This window comes from Pogona vitticeps, chromosome 3, assembly GCF_051106095.1.
Source record: "Pogona vitticeps strain Pit_001003342236 chromosome 3, PviZW2.1, whole genome shotgun sequence".
Lineage (NCBI taxonomy): Eukaryota > Metazoa > Chordata > Lepidosauria > Squamata > Agamidae > Pogona > Pogona vitticeps.
This window is the reverse complement of record NC_135785.1, coordinates 115,847,380-115,869,503: the sequence shown is the minus strand read 5'-3', so window position 1 is coordinate 115,869,503 and position 22,124 is coordinate 115,847,380. Positions and strand designations below refer to the sequence as shown.

General features: G+C 41.6%; 1 protein-coding gene and 1 long non-coding RNA gene across 2 annotated transcripts; one reads left to right on the top strand and one right to left on the bottom strand.

Annotated features, from left to right (window-relative positions):
* Positions 1-4,569: 4,569 nt before the first annotated feature.
* On the top strand, positions 4,570-18,119 carry EIF3F (eukaryotic translation initiation factor 3 subunit F). The gene is made up of 8 exons (XM_072994951.2): positions 4,570-4,902; positions 7,144-7,214; positions 9,152-9,231; positions 11,338-11,475; positions 12,843-12,934; positions 16,117-16,253; positions 16,357-16,470; positions 17,202-18,119. Exons 1-8 carry the CDS (start codon positions 4,602-4,604, stop codon positions 17,277-17,279), a joined length of 1,011 nt encoding a protein of 336 aa, XP_072851052.2. The 5' UTR covers positions 4,570-4,601; the 3' UTR covers positions 17,280-18,119.
* LOC140705850 (uncharacterized) lies at positions 16,127-22,068 on the bottom strand. The gene is made up of 2 exons (XR_012085424.2): positions 22,003-22,068; positions 16,127-16,279 (listed from the first exon to the last, which is right to left on the bottom strand). It is a non-coding gene; the product is annotated as an uncharacterized LOC140705850 (long non-coding RNA).
* Between the last annotated feature and the right edge of the window lie 56 nt (positions 22,069-22,124).

Below are 22,124 nucleotides of genomic sequence, written 5' to 3'. Positions count from 1 at the left end.
CCCCCTCCCTTTTGCCAACATTCTGAGACACGTTAACACAGCTATTTCTTTGGAAATTCCGAAACTTGGGCCCCTTTCTTGGATGCACACCTTAATGTGGTGAAGGGTTTGAGTGTGTCAGTGAAGCTGAGAGCAGTGCTGTCAGGAGGCTCCATTATAAGACTCAATTACAAGCGAGACTGCATTGCAAATCAACCAAGGTGGAATGGCAACAGCTGAGCCTCCAGACTAAGATGCATCCATCTTTATCAAGGCACCCACTGGGCAGTAGCGGAAAGTGACACTGCCAGAGTAGCAACAGCCACAAAACTCAAGCTAATTTTTGTTAGTACTTCGCAGTAGATGGCAATGGTAAATCCCTGCCAAACTTTCCTTACCAGGAAAACCCTATGATGAGACAAGACTAAAATGAAACAAGAGATAATGCTAAAAGATGAGGCTTCCAGGTTGGAAAGCAATCAACTGCTGGGGAATTGCAAATGACAAGAATGGATAGCACTGTTGCTAATGACGTGACTAGATTAAAGCCAAAAGGAAGTCTAACAGCTGATGTGCACAGAGATGAAAGGGAGGTCTGATGTTACACAACACATACACTTGGAACATAGAACATGAGAAGTATGCATTAAGGTAAACTGGAAACTGTAAAATCTACAAATGGAATGTATAAACATTACAGTGCTTGGTGTCGGTGAACTAAAGTGGACTGGAATGGGATATTTTCAGTTAAACAACTACAAAGTACTGTATTCTAGAAGTGACAAACCCAGAAAGAAAGGAGTGGCTCTAATGCTGAGGCTGATGTAGCACATGTAGTTAGGGCTATAATGCAAGGTCTGATTGAATAATATCCATCGGACTACTGAGAAAATCGATCAATATAACCATTATTCAAGTCTATACTCTAACTACCGATGCTGAAGAAGATGAAGTTGAAAGCTTTTATGCAAGAATCCAGGAGAAAACTGACCATCAAAACAAGACATGCTTATAATCATAAGTGACTGGAATGCAGAAGGAACAAAGTGGAACCAAATATTGTTGGAAAATTTGGGCTAAGGGATAAAAATGAAGCAGAAGAACAACTCATAGATTTATGCAAATATATGCTTCCAACAACTGAACAGACAGCTGTGCACATGGACATCATCAGATGGTGAATACAGAAATCAAATAGTTTATGTAACTGGAAGCAGATGATGGAGAAGCTGTATTTTATCTGCCAAAAATAAGATCAGCATCATGAACTGTTAATATCCAATGTAAGAGTAAAGCTAAAAAAGAACACTAAAAGAATTGTAGTGCCAAAATATACCGTATTTTTCGCACCATAAGACGCACTTTTTTCCCACAAAACATGGGGGTGGAAAGTCTGTGCGTCTTATACAGCGAAGAAAACAGATTATATTTTCCTGTTTTCTTCTCCTAAAAATTTGGTGCGTCTTATGGAAAGGTGCGTCTTATGGAGCGAAAAATACGGGTAATCTAAACAACATTCCTGATGAATTTAAAGTTCACATAGGGAACATATTTGCATTATTAAACTCAATTGACCATGAACCAGAAGAAATGTGCATTTAAACTAGAGATATTATTAGAGAAGAATCAAAAAGGACAATTCTTGCAGTAAAAAGAAAAGAAAGGAGATGCCAAGGAATGTGGTAACTATAGGACAGTGACGGCGAACCTTTTTGACCTAGAGTGCCCAAACAAACAAACAAACAAAAAACCACAACCCAGCAGGTGGCAGCGGTGGAAGTGGAGGCAGAAGGGGGAATCCTGAGCATGGAGGTACCTTCAGACCCCACTCCGGATCCGCCTCCAGTCGTGCCCAACCCTGCCATTGGCCAGCCCACCGCCGCCAGCACCAGCTGCTCCAGATCCTGGCCCTCCGCCTGTCAGGGCACTAGCACTGCGGCTGCAGCCACCTCCTCAGGTTTGGCTGCCGGGATAGCGATCCAGCAACTTATGGCTCAAGTGCCCACAGAAAGGGCTCAGTGTGCCAACTGTGGCACGCATGCCGTAGGTTCACCATTGTTGCTATAGGATCATTGCTTTAATTCCCCATGCAAGCAAACTGATGCTCAAGGTGTTCTACCTTATTTGGAGCAAGACATGACTAATGTTCAAGCTGGATTCGAAATAAAAGAGGCATTTAGGATCATATTGCAAATATCAGTTGGCTATTTGTAAGGAAGTTCTTCTCTAGCCGGGGGGGCGCTGGTGGTGAAGGCGGGAAAAAGAGTCGGAGGCTCTTCATAAAATCCAACATTAGAAAGTTTATTGTTTACAAAACTTAGTTCCTTCGGATCAAACGGATCCTGTAACATACGGTCATCTAACAAATGGTACCTCTTCGCGCGCACATCAGAGGGTATCTCGTGATCACCTAGTAAGGGGCCGGTCCGAATCTCTCTCGATCGGTCATTGGGCGGAGGGGGGCACTCTGAACGGCACAAACCGTTCCGCAACAAGGGTGCCTCGCCCAGTCTCCCTCCAGGGGCTTCTTCTGGTATTCGGGTCCAGGGCGTATTACCCTCCTCCCACCAGGATAATTGCGATGGTGTACCGTTACCAGCCATTCCAAAGGCTCATAAGACTTTTCTGATCCCCTGGGAAAGTTCGGATCTGGCAACAAACCTCCTCCCGTAGCCAGATTGGGGAAACCGGCCGCAACTCCTACTGGAGTTTCAAACCCGAGCATGGGTTCAGTCTGGACCCCTCGAGTCTTGTTCCTCTCTGGGTTTGCATCTGTGCAGATTCTAAAAGCCCGCGCGTTTTCTCCCCCTTTTATCTCCTCCCACACTATTAAATCTAACTCCTCCCCTCCTTCCTCCACAAGGCACACCTCCGTTGGTTTTTCAGACACCACTTCCGTCTGCTCAATGTTAATTAGTAGTCCTACTGCACATTCGGCCTCCTCTACAACAGGACTTTCTACGGAGGATGGCGCACTCCTCATTCCTCCTTCACACTATTGGAGCAAACCAAAGAATTTCAGAATATCAGTCTATGCTAAAGGCAAAGTCTTTGTGTGGATCATGAAAAACCATGTGTTGTTCTGAAAGAAATGGGTGTGCCTCCGCGCTTCATTGTCCTGATGCATATCTTGTATTGCGGACAAGAAGCTACCTTTAGGACAGAATATGGAGGGACAAAATGTTTCCTATAGGCCAGTCTTTCCCAATCTTGGGTAACCCAGATGTTCTTGGACTGCAGTTCCCAGAAGCCTTCACCATCAGAAGTGCTAGCTGAGATTTCTGGGAGTTGCTGTCCAAGAACACCTGAATTACCCAAGACTGAGAACCACTGCTGTGGGTAGAGGTGTCAGACAAGAATGCATTTTATCCCCTTATTTGTTCAATCTGTATGAAGAACGTATACGGAAATCCAGACTAGATTTAGATGAAGGAGGATTGGTGAAAAAAAATATCAATAATGTTGTAAACCATCCCAAGTGGTCTTGGCAGCCAGATGGGCGGTATACAAGTCTAAATAAATAAATAAAGACATGCAGATAACACCATCTTACAGGCATAAAGTAGTAATGACTTGAAACTACTTTTAGTGAAAGTGAAAGAAAACGCGAAAGCAGGACTGCAGTTGAATATTAAGACAAAAAATCATAACTGCAGAAAGACTACATAACTTTAATGTTGACAGTGAAGAAATTTAAATAGAGATTTTGTATATCTTGGTTCAATCATCAACCCAAAGGGATCTGCAGCCAAGAAATCAAAAGTCTGAGACTAGGAAAGGCAGCAATGAAGGAATTAGAAAATATAATTAAGTGTAAGGATGCATCACTAGAAACAAAGACCAATATGATTAATGCTCTTGTATTTACGATCACCGTGTATCAGTGTAAAAGCCAGAGAATAAAGTAAGCTGATAGAAGGGGGGGGAATGATTTGTTTGAAATACAGTATGGTGCTGGACGAGATCTTTGCAAATACCCTGAATTAGATCTTAGGTCAAATCAAGCCTGAACTGTCTCTGGAGGCAAAAAATGCTGAAACTGGGCCTATCCTACTTTGGACACATCATGAGAAGGCAAGATTCTCTGGAAGAGACAATAACGGTGGGAAAAGCTGAAGGCAGCAGGAAAAGAGGAAGACCGAACACGAGATGGATTGACTTGCTAAGGCACCCACAGGCGTGAGTTTCCCGACCTGAGCAAGGCTGCTGAGGAGAGAAGACACTTTGGAGATCGCTCATTCATAGGGTCCCCAATTAAGACGAGGGCGACTGGACAGAAACTAACAGCCACAACAAACGTAGGCATCTTAAAATGTAGTAAGCGTTCGGTTCACAGACTGAACTTCGTTTCGAAACTTCGTGCAGGAAGGAACTACAAACGTCTCCCTTAACTCGACACCGCCGTTTTCTATGGAAAGCGCTCTCTCCCGAGAAAGGGGACGAATTCGGACGGGGCGAAGGCAAGGCTGCGAGACGTTCTATCGTTTGCAGCTCTATGAGCCAGTTCTCTCTAAGCAGGAAGGCGGCTCAAAAGAGGAGGGACTAGAGAGGAAGAGGGCGCCACGTGACTCCTCGGGCCTATCAGCGCCTCCAGCCCCGACGCCCTTCCTTTTGCCGACAAGATGGCGACCGCGGCGGCCAACGCGCCTCAAGCGATTGCGGCGCCGTCGCCGTCGCCCTCCTCTCCACCGGCGACGTCGGTGAACGCCCCTTCTCCCACCGCCCCTTCGCCGGCGCCCACCGCGGCTCCGGCCCCGGCTCCCGCGCCGACTGCGCCGCCCCCTCCTCCTCCCCCGACCCCGCTGGCGGCACCTTTTCCCGGCGGCCGCATGGTGAAGCTGCATCCGGTGGTGCTCGCCTCCATCGTGGACAGTTTTGAGAGGCGCAACGAGGGAGCGGCGAGGGTCATCGGCACGTTGCTCGGTGAGGCCCTTTCTTTCTCGCGGCCCTGGGGGCGGGCAGTGCCCCCCCCCGTTTCCAACACCTAACGTGCCCTCTCCGTCGAAGAGGGAAGGGCGCGAGTGTGGCTCGAACGACTCGCCGCGTCTCCTCTCCTCCCCCTCTTCCTCCATCTCCGTCGTAAGTGCAGCTCCCTGTGGGCTTTCTGGGACTGAGGAAGGCGACTCTGTTAGGACTCTGCGTTCCCCCTTCAGTAAAAACCCTTCCCAGTTAGGGGTGGGAGGGACATTCCCAGCCAGCCCTACCGGCTGTGGTGGCCTGGGAATTGGCGTTCACAGAAAGCGAAGATTCCTGTCAGTTTTTCTTATTGTAGAGCAGCGGTTCCCAACCCTGGGTAACCCAGCTGCCCTTGGACTAAAACTCCCCAAACTCTTCACCACTAGCTCTGCTGGCCAGGATTCCTGGGAGTTGTAGTCCAAGAACCACTGCTAGGACTGCGGGGTTTGAAGGGACCCTATGGATCAGGACTTTACAAGACTGCCTAGTTGAAAACACCTCATTTCTTAGGATTTGCATGGTACTTGCTAAAAGCCGGGAAGGCGAATTCTTTAAAGTGGGTAAATGCATGCGATAAATGTGATATGCTTGTAATAAATGTGATAGGAATCTGGGCTTTGTTCGGTAGTTCTCCCTTACTTCATCATTTCAATGTCTTCACAGGGCACGACATCAGTTATGCATTTATCTCACCCCTCCTTTGTAAATATAGGGCGAACATTCAAGATTATCTCTGTGAAATAGGCTAAGAAGTAGTAACTTGTCTGAGGCTGCCTGTGTAAACTCTTAAGGCTAAGCAGGGGTTTCAAATCTGTCTGTCTGGTCCAGTTCCTCCAGTTCTGTAAAGTAAATAGGTGTGTTACTGAAAGATCTTGAAGCAGAATGGGGAAGGAAGAGTTCATCATCTACCGCAGGGGTCTCCAAACTATGGCCTGTGGGCCACATCCAGCCTGACTTGCCTTTTTATCTGGCCTGGCGCACGGGCAGGAGTACAAGTGTGGGCATGTATGCGTGTCTTCCTTTGGCCCTCAAAAATGTGGAACATATATGATGTGGCCCTCACACTGAAAAGTTTGGAGACCCCCTTGATCTAGTGTGTTCAGGAGAGAGGCAACACCGAAACCAGAGAGTGCCTGATGTGTAATTCTGTCACTAGCCATTACATTGTGCTACTTCTTGGATGTCTTCAAGACTAGGGTGTCTAGATGCAGATGAGGCCTAGACGTACATTGAGTAAACTATATAAGAGAATTTTGACAGAATAGAATTTATAATACAAAGCCTTAAATTGCAATTTCTATAAATTTCGTTCTGAATAATTTATTGAGCCTATGAAAAATCTCCTGGGGCATTAGGCCAGCCTACTCAAATTCATGGTGAAAAGTGATCTCATGAGTTGGTGCAAATTAAACCATTAAATCCATCTTGGCAAATGCCTAGGTAGAATTCTCTGCAGACTGTTGAAGAACCAGTAGTGAAAGTAGAGGAATAATTTGGACAGTTCTAATTTCTCAACAAGCTGAATGTAATAGATATTCCGATTAGGTACTAGTTAGATTTGTATTTAAACTACAGTAGGACCCCCATATCCACACGATCAGTTTCTGCTGGTTCATTTACCCACAGTCTGAAAATATTAAAAATATCTTTAAACCCCATTAAAAACTATTTTCACATGTACTACCATAACTGGTCACTAGAGGGAGCCGGAGATCGTGCTGTGAATACTTGTTACTGATGTCTACATACCATGTTTTTCTGAAAATAAGACAGGTTCTTATATTACTTTTTGCTCCAGAAAACACATTAGGCCATATTTTCAGGTGATGTTGTTGGTTTTTTTCATGTACAACAATCTGCATTTATGCACATACAGTAATGTTGTCATCTTCTGGTTGCTGCACAATGGTGGAGAGCGGGGTTTCACTTAACTGGCTTATTTTTGGTGTAGGGCTTATATTATGAGCATCCTGAAAAATCCTACGAGGGCTTCTTTTCAGGGTAGGTCTTATTTTCAGCTTTTCAGGGTAGCATGGTCTCATTTTTTCCCCCTTTTACCATGCTATAGAGCGAAAGAGAGAGAGTTTGCTGTTACTGGTTTTCAGTATCCATGGGAGCTTAGAACCAATCCCAACCTGATATGGGGGTCTTACTGTACAGTATATTTTCATATGATCCTTGCAAAACATATTGTCTTTAATTTCACAGGCACAGTGGACAAACATTCGGTGGAAGTCACCAATTGCTTTTCAGTCCCTCACAATGAGTCTGAAGATGAAGTGAGTGACAGCTTCTTTTCCAACCTATATTTTGTCATTACTCTGTCTCCTTAATGCTAAACTCAGTGGAAGAATGGAATGGAAGAGTGGAACAAATTTGGATGAAGCGATATTTGCATTGAATCTTGTGATTCTTTGAAAAAGAAATAATCTTGAAAATGTAATAATTTTAAAAAGTTAAAAATTGGCAACCAAACAAGTGCTTAACATGAAGCTGTAATAACTGCATTGTCTCCATATTGCCAGAAACAGCAGTACTGTGTTAATATTGCTGGGATCTTACAGTACATTCACTGATACGTACTGTACTAGAAATGTTTAAAAGTCAGATTAAATACTATTTTGCAGACTTGACCAGTGCTGTCCTAACAGTGTTTAATGACTGGAAAAGTGAAGGCTTTTTAAAGCTTTGTTAACATTGTATGAGTAAGATACTCCTTGTTGTAAGCCTGCTTGACTGGAATTACTGCCCATTGTTCTTTCTTGAAGTCATGTGTCAGGTTGGTGGTAAAGTGCTGCCATTGAGGCCTGTCTCAGGGAAAAACAAGTTGTCCCTTCTGTGTCTTGTCTTGGCAGTAGTTCTTCTTCAAAGGACAGTTCTCATAATTTTTACATTAGCAAAATGCTTGTTATTTTCATCCACAGGAATTTCTCATACTGTAGGTATATTTTTATATCTTGTCATTAGGCAAAAGAAGCCCATTGTATGTTTAAAAAAGGACTTTTTCATGAATAAATTTTTGTATTGGAATTTCATCGTCAAAAAAAATTGAGGCAAAACAAAATGTGTTGCTAGTTATTACCAGTACCATTAAAAGGTAAAAGTTCCCCTTGACAAATTGTCCAGTCATGTCCGACTTTAGGGGGCGGTGCTCATCCCCGTTTCCAAGCGATAGAGCCAGCATTTCTGTGGTCACATGGCCAGCGTGATTAGACACAACTGGCTAACAAATGTTTGTTAGCCGCCTAGAGTGGTCCAGTGATCCAGATAGGCGGGGTATAAATCAAATAAATAAATAAAATTTGAGGACCTCTGTGAAATTAAAAGGCTTTGGAACACCTCATCTAAAAACCTACCACAGTGCATTTCAGATAAAATAACTGATTTGAATTGGTTTGGGTGATAGAATACATGATTCGCTACCTTTGGAGATATCCATTCTATACATAGATCAAGTAAAGAATGTTCCCCTTTGGGGACTAATTGGAAACAGTTTCCTAAACTTCAAACCCCTTTTAAAAATAAATTTGTAATTACACAAAACTGGATGAAAATATTAATTCTCTCATCTCCATTAACCTCATTTCTTACCTACACTTCTCACCCCCCATCTGATTGGGACAAGCACAAAGATGTTCAATCTAAGGAATAGAAAAGTAAGTTTCTTTATTAGTTACGTTATCTTTTTTATTAATCAAACTCCAAAAAATAATGAAATTAATAAAGAACTGGCTAGAAAGTTCAAGTGATACAGTTGACGGCATTACCAGCCATTCAAAGAAAGGTGTCTAGATAGATTCTTCCATTTGGAGCTTTCATAAAATTAGCGCTGGAGCAGAAAGTGCATCTAGCTTCCAACTATATAGCATATTGATTTTGGTATCAGATTTTATGTATTTATTTATTCAGTGTTTATGCCACCCAGTTTGTGCCAGGCACTAATATGATACCCAGAAGCTGTTAAATGTGCTTCGGGAAGGTGATCTGGAAACTAGCATTGATAGTGCCATGTGGAAGAAATCAGTATTTCAGAACATATCAGCCAAACTAAGAGAATACCATTTCAGATTAATACAGAGTGGCCTAATTTGCTCCTGCCACCTCAGCCCCTTCTGTGCTGCCATGGGCACATGCTCAGAGACAGCTGTGGACTCCTGGCAGGGAAGCTGGGCTTACATTTTTTTTTACATGTTCTTATATCTTTCTTGATTGTCAGGTGGCAGTTGACATGGAATTTGCCAAGAATATGTATGAGCTGCACAAGAAAGTTTCTCCCAGTGAGATTATTCTGGGATGGTAAGTCATTTTTCTTCAGTAAGTTTGTCTGCTGAGCAAGCTGAAAATTCATTTATATATTTATGCATTCATTCATTCAATTTAAATACCACCCATGTAGCCATTGCTACTCTGGGCAGTGTACAACAAAAACACAAAACATAAATTATATAATTGGGTTCCAACAACACAGGTAATTAATACAAACATTTGTCTCTCTTTGAAACAGTAATGACAGCTGAATCAAGGAACTTTAGTTAATTTACCAGCAGAAGCTTTCTGATTCTTGAACAAAAAGGAGAGAGAGATGGATTGCTCAAGCTTGAGGTTCACACAAACTTTTTCTTCTAAAAACAATAGTTTGTCATTGGCTCTGAATAGCAAATGGCAAATGATCTAAAAATTAAAGATGGCTGTATTGCAAAGAGTTTCTTAGTGAAGTATTTTCCTAGTTGGAAGCTTCAAAATTAAAAAGGGATAGTACTTAAAACTGTCTTTGACTTGTTAATAAAAAGATAAGTGTGTTGTGTGCATTGTAAGTATTTGTACCTGCTTCATGGGCTTCATTTTATACTACATAGATTGTGCCTATTTTTGTTCATTATAATTATAATCATGTGCTGTCAGTCCATTCTGCCTTTCCAGGGTTTTCTTGGTGCAGAGTACTCAGAAGTGGCCCTTCTTTCTTCTGGGGGCACCCTGGGATTTCGCAGCTTGTCCAAGGCCATATAGGCTGACTCTACTTGCAGGAGGCACAGTAGGAAATCAAATTCCTAATGTCTGGCTCCACAGCCAGATACCTAAACCACTGAGTTATCTAGCCAGCTATTGTTTAGTATAGGCATGATGAACAGATGGGAAGAAAAAAAAGAATCATAGCTGGAGATTAATCATTTGAGAGCCTGTGCTTTTTCTAAAGCCAAAACAGTATTTTTGCAAGGGATTTTCAGATTTTATAAAAATGAACTGCGAAAGTACCTCTGCTATTTTTGTTTTATCAGTGAAGTATTTATTTATTTATTTTAAATATTTTTTACCATGCTTTTCTCCTTAAAGGGACCCAAGGAGCCTTACATTAAAAGACAGTATTTAACAACAGTGATTGTATAAATAATAAAAAGGCTTAAACAAATACCGTACTAAAAAAGGTAAACAAAAGCAACACTAAAACACATTCAAAGCAGTAAGGTACAATGGTCCATTTAAAAATCACAGTCAGGCAGGCAGTCTTTAAGGGAAAGCTTGCATGAAGAGAAAAGTCTTCACCTGCTTGCAGAAAAACAGCAGAGATGAGGACAGCCTGGCCTCCAGAGTCTGGGAGCAGCAACAGAGAAGGCCCTCTCTCATGTCCTCACCACACACCTGTGAAGGTGGCAGGACTGAGTGAAAGGCCTCTCATGATGATCTTAATACAAGGAGGCTCATGAAAGGAGATCCAGTTCTTGAGATAGCTTGGGCCCAAGTCAGCAACAAAATTTTGATCATTGTGGTCAGCTTAAGTTACCTGTCTAAGTTTTTCTGAAGATAAAATGGGTGGGGAGGGGACCATGGTCTCCTTGAGGAAAGGTGGAATATAGATATATTCTGAGTAGAGAAGTTTTTAATTTAATAGTGCTGTACACCTTGAAAACCTGCACAGCCTTATCTCTGCAGAAGTTAGTCTTTGTTCCCTCAAAATATGGAAGTACGTGCAGTAAGGAATTGCCATACATACAGTGTTAAAAGAGAGAGCAAAGCAAAAAAGAGTAAATTTTGCACAATAGTTTTCATTAATAGGGAAACAAACAGTATAGTGAGTCCTTACATGGCTTTTGAAGATCACAGGTTGTTTATTCATCAGAGATTTGCAGACAATCTAGATACATGAAGTTTAGGGTTTTTTGTGAGGAAATATTGTTAATTTGTTCATCTTTTTGGTAATTATTCTGTTGGAATTGGTTTATTTAAACACCTTATATTTCTTTAAAATACTTCACTGACTAGCTCAATGGATGTCAAATCTTGTATTTTTGATCATAATTTTTTACCGTCCTACTGGTAAAGCAGTCATTTGTGCACAGTAATTTTTAGTAGTTCTGTGTTGAATCAGTAGAATTCCATGTGTATGTAATAATTCTTTTTTTAAAGGTATGCAACGGGACATGACATCACAGAGCACTCTGTCTTGATTCATGAATATTACAGCAGGGAAGCACATAATCCAATTCACCTCACTGTGGATAGCAGTCTCCAGAATGGGTGTATGAGTATTAAAGCATATGTCAGGTACCTTTTTAAAAACCTGTTATTCTGCATAGATGTTTAAAAAACAGATTGCAAAACACAGGGGTGTCATAAGTAAAATACAGAACTAATTTTTATTTGTCCATTTCTTTGTAGAAATTCATCTCCTAAAGCAGTTTCCAAAATAAAAACACAAATGTTGATAGTAAATCACAAAAATTATCTAATTAATCAATTATTATTTTGAAAAATCTTAGTAACAAATGAAGTATTTTCTGGTTGTTGGTTTTTCGGGCTTTTTGGCCGTGTTCTGAAGGTTGTTCTTCAACAATCTTCAGAACATGGCCAAAGAGCCTCAAAAACCCACAACAACCATTAGATCCCGGCCGTGAAAGCCTTCGCAAATACATTGAAGTATTTTCTCTTATGCCTACAAACATTCTGTATTCAAGAAAGGGCTTGAATAATGTTTTGGTGAGCATGCATGAAAAACAGCTTACCATCCTTTCTTAATCATTTTAGTTGTGTAGGTGAAAATCATTTTCAGGAAATATAGTCTTTGCTCTCTTTCCCCTGCATTTTATGAAGAAGTGACCATCATGATTTCACCTGTGCTCCTGTTTTATTTACCATGATTGCCTTTTAAAATAGTTATTTATGCATCATCAAGGTCAGAAGCACCCTCTTTATATAAATCACTTGCCAGTTCTTGCATTTACTTATAGTACAAGAATAGTCAAGTGAGAGGTGTGTAAGGTGGATACTTTGGAAATGGGGAGGTGTGAGGAGCATTATGCTGACCTGAAGATGGGTCTGCCACATTTTATGTTAACCCTCCTTGAGTGTACATCTCTCTTACTATGTTAGCCCTCCTCAGTGTACATCTCTCATTATTATATTGTTATTATAGCTATTTTGATTGTTTATTGCCTTATTGAATGATAATTGCTTACTGTATGTTTTTATCATTGTAATTATGTTATGGTTGTATTTTAACTGTTTTTGACTATTGGAATGCATTCTGGTATAGAGCACAATAATAATAATAATAATAATAATAATAATAATAATAATAATAATAATAATTATTATTATTATTATTATTATTATTATTATTATTATTATTATTATTATTATTATTATTATTATTATTATTATTATTATTATTATTATTATTATTATTATTATTATACCCTCAGTGTGACCTTCTGTTTAGGCACTTGCTTTTTTTATATAATTCATTTTCTAATTCAGTTTTTATAATTTTCCTAGCAGTGAGATACATGGAGGGCATTTTTGTATTTTATGGTGCTTCTCATGATCAGTGTGCTGATAATGCTTCCTGTATAGAAATAGCTCAAGACCTGTTTGGGAGAGTTATACTGAAAAATAATCTCTTTTTCCTGTAGTACTGCAATGGGAGTCCCTGGTAAAACTATGGGAGTAATGTTTACTCCTCTCACTGTGAAGTATACCTACTATGACACAGAACGGATAGGTGGTAAGCACTCTTTATATGCATTGTTAGAATGATGACTGCAGTCTGTGTCAGTCCTTCTGAGTTCCTGTCCTACTCTGTTGCACCCAATAAAATGGAACCTAATGGGAGGCTAGACAGGCAGGAAGGGCCTGTGTATTCCGTAAGTGCCACCTTTCAGAGGCCTGAAATTTTAAAAGTGCTGTAGCCTAGACATAGTGGAGAGGAAGCTGATGCTGATATTCATGTGTGATGGCATGGTATCCTTGTGTGTGCTTTTTATTTTTTTTGCTTGTATGGGTGAGATACCTATGCCAGTGATAGTTATGGAGTACGGTACTTGTGGCTGCCTAAATTGCAACCATAGAAGAGCAACCAGAGTCCTCACCTCCATCTAAGGGAGAAAAGCCTGACAAATTGCCAAGAACTGCTGGACTTAACATTTAAGTGCAACTTTCCTGGCAAAAACCCATCTTGCCATGTACTTTTGGACTTTAAGTTTCAAACTTTAAGTTCTTCACACTGGAAGTTTCTCCTGCCAGGTGATACCAAAGATGCATCAGAGACTACACATATGGAGCGTGTTCAGCTTCCTCTCCTGCTATGCACAAAGGGTCCAGGACTTACTGCAGTACAGGAGTGTGCTGAGGACACAGGCTCTATAGACCTGGATCTTGGTGTATGCTGTCAGCTTTTTATTAAGCCATACTCTCTTTGTGAGTCTAGGGAACATGATAGCTGCTTTGCCAGTGCGTTTATCCAGCTCTATATCTAGGGAGAAAGTGTCAGAGATCATTGAGCCAAGGTACACAAAGTCATGAACAACCTCCAATTCTTGTTTGGAGATGGTAATAGAGGGAGGTGAGTCCTCGCCCTGGCCCATGACATGTGTTTTCTTCAGGCTGATTGTTAATCCAAAGTCTTGGCAGGTCTTGCTAAAATGATTCGTGAGTTGTTAGAGGTCTTCAGCAGAGTGTGCAACAACAGCTGCATCATTGGCAAAGAGGAAGTCCCACACACATTTCAGTCTTCGCTCTCAATCTAGAGAGATTACAGAGCTTTCCATCTGATCTAGTCCATAGATAGACACCTTCTGTTGCAGTTCCAAAGGCCTGCTTCAGCATGACAGCAAAAAAGATCCCAAACAGGGTCGGCGCGAGGACACAGCCTTGTTTCACTCCGTTTCGGATGTCAAAGGGATCTGATGTTGAGCCATCAAAAACTACAGTACCCTTCATTTCCTCATGAAAGGACCTGATGATGTTAAGGAGTCGAGGTGGACATCCAATCTTGGGAAGGATTTTAAAAAGGCCTTCCCTGCTAACCAAATCAAAGGCCTTTGTGATATCTCTGAAGGCCATAAGAAATGGCTGTAGTTGTTCCCTACATTTCTCCTGCAGTTGTCGGAGGGAGAATATCATGTCAGTGGTGGATCTATCAGCTCGAAATCCATTGTGATTGTGGATAGACTCTGTCTGCAAGCACCTGGAGCCTCTTCAACACAACACGGGCAAGCAGCTTCCCTACAATGTTAAGAAGAGAGATGCCACAGTAGTTCTTGCAGTCACCCCGTCTCCTTTGTTCTTATACAATGTGACGATGTTTGCATCCTTCATGTCCTGTGGCACTCCACCTTCCCTCCCGCAAAGACAAAAGATTTCATACAGCTTGGTGGTGATGATCTCTTTACAGCACTTCAGCAGGGATGTTATCCTTCCCAGGTGCCTTGCCGGAGGCGAGGGAATCCAAGGCCACTTTTATTTCTGCTAAAGTTCGTTCATTGTCCCAACTCTTCCAAGATAAGCAGGCACTTGATGTTATTTAGTGCCTCTTCAGTTACTACATTCTCTCTGGAAGTAGAGTAGCTCAGAGTAGTGCTGCACCCAGCGTTCCATCTGCTGTGCTCGGTCCTGGATGATCACACCTGTAGCAGACTTCAAGGGAGCAGATTTCTTCTGTATTGGATCTAAAGGCTACTTGATACCATCATACATTCCCTTGATGTTACCTATGTCTGCTGCTATCTGTATCTGAGAGCAGAGCTGAAGCCAATAATTGTTGGAACTTCTCCTGACAGTCTGTTGGACTTTGCTATGAGCAAGTCGAAGAGCCTGCAAGTTGTACTCACCAGGACAGGCTTTGTATTCTGCTAGAGCTCTCTTCTTATCCTCGATGGCTGGCATCAGCTCCTCCAAATGGGCTCCAAACCAGTCTGCCATCTTTTTGGACTTCTTGCCAAATCTGGACAGGGCGATGTTATAAACAGCGTTCTTGAAATGTTCCCATCATTCAGGTGCATTTGCATCAGCCGGGCCTGGAAGAGTTTCCTCAAGCACTTGGGCAAATTCCTCCCCTTTTCTTTGATCATGAGTCTTGCTGATGTCAATACATGGTCTTCCTTCCTTTTTCATGTGATACAGTCTTTTTGTTTGCAGTTTTACTCTACTACCCACCAGGGAGTGATTAGTATCACAATCAGCACTCTGGTAACTACCTGTGATCATAATACTAGGAAGGCTAGAGCATCTAGTGAGGATCAAATTGAGCTGATGCCAATGCTTCGATCTTGGATGTCTCCGGGAAACTGTGTTGAAGCTTCGAATTAAAGAACATGTTGCTGACACAGAGACCATAATAACAGCAAAACTCCAGCAAGCGTTGGCCATTTTCGTTCATCTTCCCAATGCCAAAATGGCCTAGACAAGTAGGCCAAGAATTGTGATCAGCACCAACACTAGCGTTAAAGTCTCCAAGAATGAACAGTGGCTCTCTGTCGGGGATTTTTTGATAGTAGCTGCCAGATCATCGTAAAATTTTTCTTTGACTTTGGTTTAAAAAAACCAAACAAATTGCTACATGAATTTCTGTAATTAGAACAATTGGCAATATATAACACAGTGGCATCAAAGAGTAGGGAGGGGAGATTGTAATGTAAAACTGACCATGTTGAGGAGGGAGGGGAGATTGTAATGTAAAACTGACTGTGAGCAATGAAGACCCATCATTCTTCTAGTTTCAGTGCTTATATCTGTATTTGGCAATTGCTTTTCAAGATATTCCACCACTGATACCAGTTTACAAGATTGTAAAACACAGGAAAGTACATTAGAAGCAATGTTCTGAGCTCTTCTTGGTTCTTTATAATGTTTATTTTAAGTGACTGGTAACCATAGCTCTGTTCTAACATCCTTATTTTGTGCTCTCAGTTGATCTAGTCAAGAAAACATGCTTCAGTCCGAATAGAGTGATTAGTTTGTCCAGTGACCTTCAACAAGTGGGAGCAGCTTCTGTTCGGATTCAGGACACTCTGAACACAGTGCTTCAATATGCAGAAGATGTGCTGGTGAGTGCGTTGGTATTATAGTTTTCCTGGAAAAAAAATCATTTAATTGCCTTTCTTTCATTATAAATGTTAAGTATGATCACTGCCTGTCTTTTTTTTCTAGTCTGGTAAAGTGACTGCTGACAATACTGTTGGTCGCTTCCTGATGGACCTCATTAACCAAGTTCCAAAGATCTCACCAGAGGACTTTGAGACAATGCTGAACAGCAACATCAATGTAAGTCCTTAGGCTTGTGTTACTGAGCAGGGCTGGCAATGGAGTGGAACGAGCCAAGGCTGGTAGTGGTGGGGAGCTAGAAAACACAAACACCTCACCCTTATTCTTCACCTCCACACCACCCTTTCCCCCAATTTTATAGATGGTGACTGCAGCTGGGATCCTCCCTGGCCATCCACAAAGAGGATGATGCTGAACTAGCTCGACTGTCTCATCAGCTCTCACACTAGATGCTAGAGTGTCATCTAGCAGTGCTCAGAGAGCCAAAGCACTCCCTTTCTGAGGGGAGTCTAAAGAGAATCTTAGCAGTAACAGCTGCAAAGACATCTGTGTCATTCATTGAACTACAGGCAGATCTTGCCCCCAAGAAATGCCTGTGTACTGTCTCAGATTGTTCCATTTAAGGATGCTGCAGATTGCAGTCTAGGGAATGCAAAATTACTGAACATTCATTTCACTGTAAGGTAGAACTCCAGTGTAAAATAGAAAACTGAAGAAAATGAAGTTCTGAATTATTAAGGCACTTCTTGGGCTATATTGCATCCTCTTGGTATGGTATAAATATAGAGAGCCAAGATGTGTAGGTAGTTGTTCAGTACACTACAGCTTGACATTTTTAAATTTTTGCACCTAGTGGACCTATTTATAAATGGATTATACTGCTAATTAAGTTTTACTTATTAAATGTAGTTATGTGGTATGTTATCTTATGCATGCCCCTTTTTTCTCAGGACCTGCTGATGGTGACTTACTTGGCAAATCTCACCCAGTCGCAGATTGCACTCAATGAAAAAATCATAAACCTCTAATGCATTTGTAATCAACTTGTGACAGCATCAAGCAAGTAGAGTGGTGACTGTGTAATCCCAGTGGTGTTGCTGGACTGGAAAGCCTTCTCATCCTTTCCCAGCACAAGGAAATCTGGCCTTGAAATGGACTCACAGACTTGAAGACCATACTAGTAAAGATCAATCTAGTAACTATCAGACTGTTCAGTCACATTCACATACCACTAGCACAACCATATGTTTATTTTAACGATGCTTGCATGTTAATAAACTAAACAAGTAAAATACCATCTTTTTTTAAATTTATGATTTATGTATCATCTTAGGAGAAGTTCAGTAATACGCTACCTGCAATACTGTATTTTCTTTCAATCCATGCTACTAAATGTCTAATATTCTTTCAGTGCTACAGAACTATGATTGGACTTTGGAAGGCCACAGGAAAAAGAGACCAGTGTGCAGTGACAAAATGTTAAGGCTGTAAAGAAGTATGTGGCATTCGTTGCTTTTCCTGCAGCATAGCAGCTGCTGACTGAGATCTCACTATAGCATTCAGCCTTTGTGGAATCAGGCACATTGATAAGATTCCATGCAGGCAGCAATGGGGCATGGTCAGAACAAGAACGGGATGCAACTTGATCCATTCAGGAGGACTGTTTAATGCGTTGGCAGTGAACCTTTACTCTAAGGTTGAAATTGGATATAAAAGCACATCAGTTGACAAAGTGTTGTAGACTGAAAGCCAGCAGGGCTGGGGATGCATAGCTAATGTGTCACATGTACAATTGCCTTGTGGACCAAAATTATGGGTCAATGCTTTACAGATGTTGGAATGTTCCATTAAAAAACTAATTCAATCCATTACTTCCCACCTTGGAGTGCCAAGAAACTATTATCATTACAGCTGCTTTCTATGTACAGCTAATGCATTGAATTGGTAATTATCAACTTACTATCTTTGTGTCTTTATATTTGACAAAAATACAGAGAAATATTCCTCCCAGTGGCTTATTCCAATACTGCATCCTGAAAATATGTTTGAAAATACAGATGAAAATACAAAGCATATACTTTGAACAGAAATGCAGAAAAAGGGTCCTGTTTATATATAGCCATGCAATTTTTGTTTTGGTCGAAATTTCCTAACTTGCAAATAACTGTTCTGGTTTTTAAGCTGTCTAGAAGTTGTTTCTGTGGTGGGTTAGTTTGTGTCAGACTCTAAGCAAAAAGCCATGGCAGGATTGAAACTTCAGTTGACTGGACTGGCCCAAGACATGTAGTTGCCTGAAGTGAAGCAGCAGATGGCACCACACCCTCCCACTCTTAAGTCAGCCACATTATTTTGGTACAAGGTTTAGAATCGCTGTAGCACTTCTTCCCGTCTCTAGCATTAAAAGAAAGGACAAACTAATAATTTGCTCCCTTTTTCATGAGAACCAAAATCTTCTGTCTGAGGTATAGAAGTAATGTCCACCTTGACTCACCTTCCAACAACTGAATATAAAGATAAAACCTGATTCATAGCATAGGATGTGTTGGAGGGTATTCCTGGAATTTCCTTCCCTTAGCTTTTGGGGGGACTCCCCCACCTGCAAGGTGGCAGCAGGGCAACACCTCTGGCCCAGTTATAGTGCTGTCATTGGGCTTAATTTTTTTTAATGGGCGCAGTTCTGTCACAGACTAGATTCTGGTACCTTGCTACACTGCTGCCTAGGTTTGGATAGCTCACAGATTCTATCATCACTGTTAGCAGAACTGCCTACAGATGTGAAGGTTATCTACCACCCTTGGATCTCCCCAATAAGTGAGGCTTGCCCTGGATTATTGTTGTTAGCCCAGTAATGCAGGTGGTGTCTGTTGGCTGGATTTTGGCAGCTACCTTTTTAATATTCCACAGTTTTTTAAAATGGCTATCACTGTGAGGTATTCTGTGAAGTTAAAAGGGTGACAACCCAAACACTAAGTGCTGCTTAGAGTGGCTCCACAGCTGTGCAAGCTCACCAGGACCCACTGCCAAGAGAAGTTTCTCAAAAATGGAGCACATCACTCAGCATCCCCTCCACCTCTGCCAAATAGGGAGCTATCCTTGGATGTTCTGTTACTGGGTTACTGAGAGTTTAATCTGTGGCTGCTGATTCATAGTAATAGTCTTAATGCAATGGTTCCCAACCTTGGCTCCCCAGATATCCTTGGACTAAAACTCCCAGAAACATTTACCTCTAGCTGTGCTGGATACAATTTTTGGGAGTTACAGTACTAGAACATCGGGAGACTCAAGGTTGGGAACAACGGCCTTAATGCAATAGCCTTCTTCAAGCTTTTAAAAGCTCCACCACTGACCTCCCTGTGTTGAAAAGTCCAAAGGGAAATGGTTACCATGTCTGGCTGAAAGTGGTTAACCATGCTCTGCATGATTGGGAACTCTATGCAGAATACCGAATAGAACTATTGAGCCTTCAGAATCCTCAGATGGTTTCAAATAATATTTGGAGCTCTTTGTTTTAGGCTGATAAAAGTTCACATCTCTGTAACAAGGCTCTCTGTTTCTTTAGAGAAAACGAAGAGATAAAGGGATATCTTGTTTGTGAGGCTGTTTGCAAGTGTATATGACAGTGAATCAAATAACTACCCACTGCCTAGCCTGTTAATATTAAAAGCTTGCTTGGACTCTCGTCTCTTTAGCTAGCACTCAATAGAACTAATACCTGTTCTCAAGCCACTGTAAGCTTTCAGTTGAATAGTGAAACCTGGCAATCAGCTTTTAGAGGATCTCACCATGAATATAGATTTGTGCTCAGTGTGCCTTGGTGTGTTCTGACTGTATTACAAATTAAAATTTCAGTTTTTCAACAAAAACATGGAGGAAAAAATCTCAACCTCTTCTGAAAGGAGGTGTGGCAAGACAAAAAGGCACAATTGATGGTTGATTGTTAATTTTATCTTACAAAATTGACCCATATTGTGGCTTCACTAATATTTTTCATATTAAGATTTTTGAGTTAGGTGAGATGTGTGTGTTTTGCTTTCAACAAAATTTATTTGGGCTTGGCTTTAGTAATGCATTCCAACCTCTCTTGTACTTTGATCTGGTGTTCTAGTGATGAGCAAGGCTATTTTACGCATTACATGTTTCCCACTTCCATGGGCAGTGGAATATTTAAACGAGAACAATGTGTAAATCTGGTTTCCTCTAGAATAAGCACACATTGGAGAGACAATAAGCATGCACTGAAGGTGTTTGATGGTAATTTTCTTGTTGACAAATATATAAACAGTGGAGGCAAAGAAGCACCCCAACAAGTTTGCAAATTTGCTACTGCATATCAGATCAGACCAGAGCCCATAAGGGACTTTCAGCTGCATCGGAGGCCCAATAATAAATGGCTATGTATAACACCATCTGTCTCCTACTGTTAGTTGTGTGTATCACTTCTAAACTGATGTATATATCAGGATTAAGACACTTTTACCCAACAATTGCCTTCCACTGATATGATAGCAACAACAGCAAAATTAACTCTGTTCAGCAAAAGTTCCATAAAGCATATGGTACACATCTTTATTTAATTTGGAGGAATTACTGGTTTATATCGCCTTCAGCATTTGATGATGGGCCCCACAAAGCCAGGCTACAAATTAAACTCTTTTGGGCTAGCTGATCCTAACAAACTGCTTTTAAAGACACCTTCACATACAATTTATTGCATCAAAAAAGGAAGTTATCAGAGCATGCTGCAAGTCTGCCTCTATCCAGGAGCAGTTATAGTTAGCGTATCAGGCTTCAGTAACAGAATATAATCTGAGCCATTGTAATCACCTGTTTCTCTAGGGACCATGATCCAAGATGTCCCCAGTGTATGTTCCCTGATCCTTTAGGCCAGGAATCGGGAGCCAAGAGAAGAACTCCCGATACGAGTTTGTGCTTATAGCTCAATGTGTTTAGCTTAGATGAAGCTGCTTTCAGTTAGTACAATAATTGGTCCATTGACCTCAGCAGTGTCCCCACAGTTTGGCAGAGGATGTGTGATGTCAGAGACATTTTTCTAAGCCGTTTGGTGATGCCTGATTGCATCAAGGGTCTTCTGGATTATAACAACGTCCTCTTCCACTCAGCAAGACCCTGCCTGAAGCTTCTTGGGACAAGTATACACATACATTTTCATTAACTGATTACTTAATATTAAGTAGTAGCTCAATGTGTGAATGTGGATGAATGAGTTTCTGTTAGTTGGAGACAGATTTCATAGCCTGTGTCACTTCCAGTCCAAGATTTTTCAGTTAAGTTCTTTCCAATTTGAGCTAGTAGTGACCGAGTGTTCAGTACTAAACTGCTGGTTTTAGGATGTGTGAGTGCTCCCCTCAAGTGAGGTACCAGCACGGTTCTGTTCACTACATTCCTACGGCATTTGGGATTTTTTCCTTTGCCCTTCCTACAGCTCTGGCAACAAAATGATGCCACAGCAACTTTATAACATTACATACTAAAAGGGTTTTCTAATCATCCACGGTTACTAGGTGTGCTTTCCCAAAGACTTCTCGGCCCATCCTGCACGTCGGAAGCGAGACCAACGACATTCAGAGTGGTTTCCGTTCCGCATGAGGAGGACCGGTAGTGCCTCTTTTGAGAAGCAGGAACCGCGTCTGTGGTTTTCGCCGTGTTTGAAACTCGCTTGGCAAACTTGACTTTACAGGGGAGCCCTTCCAAGGCTGAACTCATTACTAACGACCCCCCCCGAGTGCATACATGTTAGACCCGCAGGATGACGTGATTATTAGCCTCGGTGCGAAAGAGCAGGTGGAAGCCCCCGGGAACGCAACGCGGGGCTGGCCCTTCCCTCCTCTTCCTCCCGCGTCCATTTCCTCCTA